The sequence below is a fragment of the Solanum pennellii genome, chromosome 7 (genome assembly GCF_001406875.1).
Source record: "Solanum pennellii chromosome 7, SPENNV200".
NCBI classification, from domain to species: domain Eukaryota; kingdom Viridiplantae; phylum Streptophyta; class Magnoliopsida; order Solanales; family Solanaceae; genus Solanum; species Solanum pennellii.
Window position 1 is genome coordinate 66873004 of NC_028643.1, and position 8609 is coordinate 66881612.

Below are 8609 nucleotides of genomic sequence, written 5' to 3' on the forward strand. Positions count from 1 at the left end.
TAGCAGGATGTGAACCGACTAAAAGACTGATTGATACAAATGCTTTTATGCATGTTTAGATCAACGAAGTGGTGCTTACTGCCTCATCCAGTTCCCTTGGGTTTTAAGGGATGTTTACAGATTTTGTTGTGATAAACTCTGAATGTTCCTTGTGTCTGGACGATTCGACTTCCTTTTGTGGTCACAATCTCTACTTGTATAGCTTTTTAGTCTCTTTTTCTTTTCACTAGGTAACCATAATGTTTACTATGCTTTTTGTAAGATAAAAAGAGGGAATAGTTCTTCTTGCTCAAGTGAAGTTGTGCACTGTTCTTTGAACATGTTTCCAGGTAGGCATATTAAAGATATGTAATTAAGGAAACATTTACAGACCGTGAATTTGTTATCATTATTTTATCACAAGCTGGATCAACTGGTAGTAGAGGAAACTACATCATTTATCTATATACAAAAGGAAAAAAAATACATTAAAGATAAACTGGTTCTATTTCTTGATCATCGCAAATAGATCTGTGCCTTAGGAGATTGTTTTATCTCACTCTTACGGAATTGTAGATATCTATGTATTTCCCTGCTGTATTATTCCAGCTATTGTCAATACGCATAACTTTCTGCACGACAGCTTTCCATTCATTTGGTTCTGCATTACAATTGCAGACATCAGACAATTAAATCTTTATCTCAAAACAGATAGTCAGCTTCTGAGGTGAATGAGAGCCTACAATCAACTGGAGGTATCTTTTAAGGAAATCAGGAGGATGATATACAAGGATAGAATGGCTTACTTTCTTGATAGTAAGAAAATGCACGGCCTAGTGCACAGTTTAAGGATCCTTCATCAATTCCTTCAAAGACAAACCTACATGAGAAATATGTCAGCACTTCAGAATCACAGTTGCAATACCAGTCAAACCTACAAATCGGAAAAGCTGCATGACCAGACAATTTTTTTATTTTAAAAAACACACAAGGTTGAAGTTCAGAACCCATATTAGCATCAATTTTGAATACAAAATAAGTAGGATTTCAAGAATTTGATCAGTTACCCATTAGCAATCTCAGTTTGAGATTGATTATCCATGTCAAAAACAGTGTCCGCGAGACCACCCGTCTTCCTAACTATGGGAACCTGAAACAGATACAAAAACTCCTTGCTATTGTTTTCTTTCTTTAAGCTGGAATGAGTATGTTTCTGGAAGCAATAATTGGACATCCACCATTATATCTTTCTAGAAACACAAACAACCCTAAATAAAATCTTTCTGACAAGTTCTTCTACCATATAATTATGGAAACTCAGAAGCAGATAAGAAACAGATATCTTTCCCAGTTTATCAACATAAAATGTGAAACAAACTACACTTTCTTTTTTATGACAAGGGAAACCCGCAGCCGCTACTCTTAATAAGTAATCCTACTACTTACAGCTCCGTAACGCATTCCAATCATCTGTGCTAGCCCGCATGGCTCATACATTGAAGGCACCAAGACCATGTCTGCAGCAGCATATAGCATATGCGACAGCTCCTCGCTTCATGATTGACGCCATTTGAGAAACAGTGAGAACTCGGGTTAAAATTTCCATCATGCATTCAGTGTATAGAGGTGATTCATATGAAAAAAGGATTGATATCTACAAGTGATTCATATCATTTGAGGTGCACTTAATCAGATAAGAAGGTAGAATTTGCGTTGAAGCTCAAGATAAACATTACCACTAGCATTTGTTGAAGGTCAGGAATTTTAGATAATCAATTTGCTTTAAAAAGTAGTTACCTGTACATCAAAAGGATACGGATATTGGAGCCCTTGTTATGCTACAAAGAGGACAAGTAACAGATATCACCATTGCATGATCATTCAAAAAGGAAAATAAACACCACCAGATTTATTGGACTCCATCAAATATAACACTATGTTATCTCAAATGTATGAGTAGCGATGATGCTTGTAAGCAGGATAGAATTACATTCGTTAACATATGAAATCACTAATTAGTCTGAAGGAAAATTTGGAAATATGCATTAATAAGCAATTAGTGCAGTAAATTTTTTAAAACTTATGATATCACTCTTGTTCTTTCCTGTTTATCTTTCTTTTTGGTTTATCAATTGGCGTTTCTTTCAAGTCAAAATCCACCACTTTGTTCTGGAACCTGACATCTAAATCATTAAATGATTCCATTCTAAAATCATTAGAAAAACAATGATAAAGAGGAGGAAAAATGAAATGATCATAATGAACTGTATTATCAGCGGTGAATGCTTCCATATTCTATCTCATGATGGAGAAAGAACCGTCTGTACCACCAAAACATGCCAGCAGGAAGAATAGTCAAGTCTAGAAATTTTGGTTACCAGTTCTGCTAAACCTTCAAATTCTCTCTCAACTCGATCATCTGAAGCCCTCCCCAAAACAACCATCTGTCCACCCTGAAAAACATGCCATCAGCAGACTTCAATTACAATGGTCAAACCAACAGCCTATCAGTTGGCCACAAGTTAGAAAATAATCCTACGAATAGCTGCAAAGTTGTAAAAAAAATTGAGATAAGGCAAGTGTATTACAATTATCGCACCAAGGTGCTGTCAAAAGTATTTACAAATTACCAATAGTGCATCCCTTGCTATTGTTAAAGGGATTATATAGATTCTATCACGGCTTTAGCATCAATAACGTAACTCTGTTTGCATCAAAAAATAAAATAAACTGAACAACTCATTTTTGTCTTTTCAATGGGCTCTCCCTTGTCTTCAAAAGAATCTAAAATCTCTCTCCCTCCAAATTGTCCAACATATGCATGCCGTTTTAAGGCAAGCTCTCTGTAAATCTGCTAATGAAGTGTTCAGCCTAACAAACAACCAGATTAGCTGTTGGCTGTGGAAGATGATATGGAAAATCAAAGTTCCATATAATGTGGCTTACTTTACATGGCTTTGGCAAAAGCGGCAGTCCTGACCAGGTGACAGGACAATCTTATTGAAAGGTGATATACCAATTATGTTCCAGATGTTAATTATATGGAGAGGAGGCAAAAACGATCATTTGCACTGCAAGATAACAGATCATTCTCCGACTCCCCTTGCTGAGGTGGCCCTATATCCCCAGGGTGGAACTGGTGGGCTTTAATATCAAAATCTGAAACTGAATACACAAATCGGGATTCTACACATCTGTCATAGCTGAGACAGGGGAATGTCTTAGGAAGTGCCAAGAGTAGTTCACAAGTTCTGTGCTTATGATGGAAAAGTCAAGCTCACATCATCTCAATGACTCTTTCACTCATAAAATGATAAACGGTCATCCAATTAAACCTTTCATTATGAAAATGTATCCTATGCTATGTGCTATTTATGTATAAACTTGACTGATCGAACGTCTGTTTTCCTGTGTCTAAGTGCACTACTGGTGAAAAGGACAAAACGGGGATAAACACTTACAAGTTCTTCAACGTGCTTGATCGCATGAGTGATGAGATGGAGACCTTTTTGAGCAACCAATCTAGTAATGCAGACAACCAAAGGTTTTTGATCAGCCACAGAAATAGGAAGACCAAGTCCCCTTTGAACAAATTTTTTGCATATCCTCTTCCCTTCAGTTTTGCCGGCTTCAAAAACACAAAACACGAAATAAGAAGGTGAAGAAATATCCATAAAGCTAAAATTTGTTTCACAGCAAATAAAAAAAGAAGCTATTCTATGAAAAATAGCTATAATACACTCACTGGCTCATCAAAAAGAGAGTAGATGACCTTGTGTGGACAGAAGTAGCCCAATATAAACATAGGTTTGTTCTTTGGTTAGCTGACTGGGGGAGACTACTTACAAAAGCAAGATTGAGACATTTGAACATATTCATCAACAGTGATAAATGTTGCTTATGTCATGAAAATTAAAGAAACACCCCTGCACCTATTTGCTAATTGTGCTTGGACCAAACAACTAAGAACTGATTCATCAAACTGGCTGAGCATACAACTTCAAGCTGGTGAAGTGAAAACTGTGTTGGAGAGAATTACACTGGCTGAGCATACAACTTCAAGCTGGTGAAGTGAAAACTATGTTGGAGAGAATTAGAGGAAAGCATTAGAAACATTTCAAAAAGGAGATTGTAGCAGCTACTTGGCTAGCAATTGTCTACTATACTAGGAAAGCTAGAAACTGGACTACTTTCAATCATCAAAGTGTACAGACTGAAACAGTTTTCATATTGGTAAAGGAGGACATGGTAGAAAGACTAGATCTGTTAAAAAAAGCTAGTAGGAGAGTTCGTAGTTGTACCAGTTTGATCATAAGATCATTTGCAACTGGTCTTATTCTGGAGGCCTAACATTTCTCATAATTCCTTTTCTAGTAGGTGGTTGTGAGATTAGGTGCTCCGTGCTCCCCTAGCTGTATTGGATGCTTTTTCTTGTTGGTTCTGGTAATATTCACATTGGTTACCCAAAAAAATTACCAAGGAATGCTCTTAGGCACTTTTTTCTCGAGTTTGTCAGTTTGTCTTTTTTGAATTTTTCTGTCTCCAAGGGAGAAAGTTTCTGGCTGCTCTGGCGGAGTTTTCAACAGATATCGGGGAAGACAGGATTTTTTATAATGCAGGGTTTAAACCCTATTAAATTACTAGGAGATATTCCGATTCAGAAGTATTGTTCGACTGGATCGAGTGCAACAGATATTTAATGAGACAAGTTACTATAAGCATTAATGTCATGAAGTGGTTGGTGTGTATCTTCAATAAGACAACAAAGAGATGGAACATGAAGGACTACTTTCCAGAGTTCTTTTAGGTACATCAGCTTCATAGTCATTCAAGGGGGAAGTAAATCTATCATTATTACACCAGAGAGTCCTCATAAAGAGGGTTGGGGAAATATAGCCCATAAATTTACTAACTTTATCAATGATACAAACAGAGTGAAGAACCCTCTTCCTGGCAGAAATAGACAAACAAAAACCTCGTACAAGGAAGCTTTCAAAAACAGCAGATGGATGACAGAACACACATAACAGCAAGAAACAACAAAATATCTGTAATTGAGGCTCAAGAAGGACAGAATCAGCTCTCTTGAGCCGGTGCCTAGTTGGAAAATTTCAGTCGTCACCAAAAGAGACACCAACTTTGAGTGATGTGAGGAAATGGGCATGTAAGACATGGAAGTCAACTTTTGGAGTTAATGTCTTCGGCAATGACTCCCAGTATCTCTTTGAATTCCCCACAAGGTAAGCCGAAATGTCATGACAGGAGAATAGACTTGGCAAAAATAAATATTATCTCCAATGGTGAAATCCTACCGTCAGATGTTGGCCAGAGATCAACAGGGATTGGGTCTAGGTTAGATTGTTGGGTTTACCATTGAATCTCTGGTCACAGAAGATATTTGAAGATATAGATGACCATTGTGGTGGATTCATTGAAACAGAGGAGGAGACAACTCTAAGAAATCATCTTCACTGGGCTCGAATCAAAGTGAAGGGGGATGGAAAGGAGATTCCTTAAGAGGTTAAAGTGGAAACTGAAGGTCTTATCTATGCAATTCCTGTGTGGGTCGAAGCTCCGGTCACTGTAAAATCAGATGGAAGAAGAAGTGGGGAGCCTGTGCCAGTTTTTTTTTTATAGAAACATGAGGACTGACTCCTGGGTGCAATTGATAGGGCATGTGGGGACGTCAGTTGATGGTGGGAAAGACTAGGTCAAAGGCACATGGGGTGCCAAGTAACAGTGAGGGGCCTTTTTAAGGTAATCTTGGACCTTTTTACTCACCTGCAGAACTTGTGTCCAATTTTAAGCCCAACAAAAGCAGACCCAATAATTCAGAGAATTCCAATTTCGCTGAGAATGAAGCCCAAACTATAGACCCAGTCACAATTGAAACCGAAGCAAACACACTTAGAGAAAGAAGAACAATATCGCACATTCAGTCACCTGCAATAACTCAAGTTGTGAATAACATAGTAATGTACGAGGGTGAGGAAGAACATGCAGAGACACAAGAAGATCAATTCAACATTTGTATGACTAATACAACGGTGCCAGCGAATTAATCAACTAAAAATCGTACATTCAAAAGAAAGCTTATCACTGGAAGAAGCTGGACAAGTAGACCAAGAGGAATCTAAGGCCTTGCAACTGAAGGAACAGGATGAAGCAGCAAACTGCATCGAAGAAGATGTAATTCCTTTGAAAATGCAATTACCAATTGAGGAGGTTGTTCAAGACACCAACACTTCAGAATAGATTCAACAACACATCATCAAACTAAGTACTGAACAGGGTGTATATCTTAAAGGGTGCGATGAGAAGGCCAAAAAAATATTTATGAAGAGAGACAACAACAATCGGATGAACGGGGGGAGCAGGTTATTGTAAAAAAGAAGGGGGTGAATAAACTGAACAGATTAGAGCTTGATGCCAAATTTTGTAGTAATGGGCTAATGGCTCAAGAAGTAAGGGGGGATACCTGGCAATAAAAGATCAATGAGGTTGCAAAGAGTGCCTTGGAATGTTAGTGGACTAAACTGTGGCAGAAAGAGGAGGCTAATCAAAAAGATTCTACATACATGGAAAGCTGGGGGATATTACAAAAATACTGAAGGAAGTTTGGACAAACCAGTTGCGGAAGATACTCATTTATCTGTGGGAACTAAGTGGGTGAGGCCAGGGAACGTGAAAGGATTGCTAAAATGTTGGAACAAGGATGGAAATGCAGCCAAAGAGGAGGGAAGATGGAAGATTGTCCTTGCAAGCACTTTGTGGATAATGTGAAAAGAAAGAAATAGGAGATGTTTTGAAGACAGCACTGCAACTTCCTCAAAATGAATTGTTTAGCTCTGTTTTATTTTTGGTGTAAACAGAAATTAATAGCTCAAACAGAAGATATTTTTGACGCTTTAGACTATTCATAGAAACAACAAATAGATGTTCAAGATGTAAGTTGTAATACTTTAGAAGGGGGACTACATATTTTGATATAGCATACCAGTGGATTATATAGATTAACTGTTACCATTCTCAAGAGAAGAAAAATCAAGAAAGTATTTACCAAAGGAGAAAAGGACCAAAGCTAGAAGTTCACAAGAGAAAGTAACCATGAGAAAGACACATTCTTCTTGTGCCAAAAAAGAGGCAATTTCGGTTAATTGTGCATCCCTTTATATGTAGAGGCTAGGGTCAAAGGAACACCAGTCGTAGACTTGTGGACATAGAGAGAACGACCAGATGGATAAAACCTTTTGGCTCATTATTGCATCAAACATGCAGAGCTCGTTCTTTTGCATAATATCTATAGACAGAATAAAAACCAAACTTCCTAAGCTCTGGTTTGAAAAGAAAGTGTTAGTATACGTAATGAAGAAACAAGCAGATTAATGGAAACGTGGGAACCATGAGGAAATCAACTTCTTGACTGTAAATAGTTTGCACATGTTATGTAAAATGTATAAGTGAAGCAGTCCAAGTCAAGTCACGTGAATCCACTTATGAAAATTAACTCCTAAACAACAGAAAAGTCTGATGTGTGAGACTTCTCTTAGAATCTGAAGCAATACACTTAAGAGGAGTAAGAGCTTCCCAAAGCTGGTAGATATGAAAGGAGTATTATATTCCTATGCAGGAAAAATGTGTAAAGAGAGCATCCAAATACTGGAAGTACTGAATCATGGTTTAGTCTACCTGAAAAGATCAAAGTTGGATTAGACGTCTACATGGGGATCATTCTGGAAGACTTGGAAGAAATGTTGGAGTGACTTCTAGACACATATATTTCTCTTCTGCTGGCGAATTCACATCATGCCGCACTTTGGTAACTCAATGAGATTCAATAACCAATGACTAGTACTACCTATGACACTTATCATATTGATATTAACAGAGTGGATCATGAGGCTTTTAGGAACACATAAAGAGTTATGTTAGCTTTCTCAAAAAAAAAAAAGGAACACATAAAGAGTTTGGTAATTTCCTGTTGACATGGAAATTGGATGAAGAAAGCAGCAAGCTGGTATAAGCCAAGGACAAGCCTCTGAGCTATGATCAAAGAGCTTTGAAATTCCCAAAGACTTGCTCAGGATTAATTCTTATCCACAAGCCAAAAAGATTTCATTAAAAATTGTCCTGCCTTTTTTTGGATTAGATAAAGATTGTCCTACTTTTTTCATCCCATTTCTGCACTTTGAGATCTATACTACATTTTATATGGACTAGAAAATCACAAAATTGACAGTTTCATGTCCAAGTAAACAACTAAAGAATGAAAACTAATTGACAGGTCTTCCATGTTAACTGATTGAATGGTTAGTCTTTAAGTGCAAACCCCTAGAGTCTCATAGTTCCAAAAATATAAACTTGAAAAAGACAACAATGAAGGGAAAATGTACTAGTACCCCTAGACTATGACCGAAATCTCAGAGACACACCTTAACTAAACTAAGGACATATTACCTCTTGAACCCATCTTTTTTGTAATTTTGTGCACCTTTTTGACTTACGTAGCATCCAAATATCTCCCACGTGCCTCAATTGTGTGGAGTCACGAAGTATGCCACGTAAGACAAAAGGTGTACAAAATTATAAAAAAAAAGTTGTGTGTGTGTGTGGCGGGGGGGGGGGGGGGG

General features: G+C 37.5%; 2 protein-coding genes across 2 annotated transcripts in view; one reads left to right on the plus strand and one right to left on the minus strand.

Annotated features, from left to right (window-relative positions):
- Nucleotides 1-493, plus strand: part of LOC107025950 (chloroplast envelope membrane protein) — a 41939-nt gene extending 41446 nt beyond the window's left edge. The window contains exon 8 of the mRNA XM_027918603.1: nt 60-493. The gene's annotated coding sequence lies outside the window, so the exon portion shown is untranslated. The remainder of the gene's footprint in view (nt 1-59) is intronic.
- LOC107025949 (glycogen synthase-like) overlaps nt 290-8609 on the minus strand; it is a 21540-nt gene continuing 13220 nt past the window's right edge. Inside the window, exons 9-15 of the mRNA XM_015226756.2 lie at nt 3441-3607; nt 2358-2432; nt 1777-1817; nt 1426-1531; nt 1047-1129; nt 786-859; nt 290-640 (exon numbers count right to left, since the gene is read on the minus strand). Of these exons, the coding sequence (XP_015082242.1) occupies nt 531-640; nt 786-859; nt 1047-1129; nt 1426-1531; nt 1777-1817; nt 2358-2432; nt 3441-3607 (656 nt within the window). The 3' untranslated portion in view covers nt 290-530. The remainder of the gene's footprint in view (nt 641-785; nt 860-1046; nt 1130-1425; nt 1532-1776; nt 1818-2357; nt 2433-3440; nt 3608-8609) is intronic.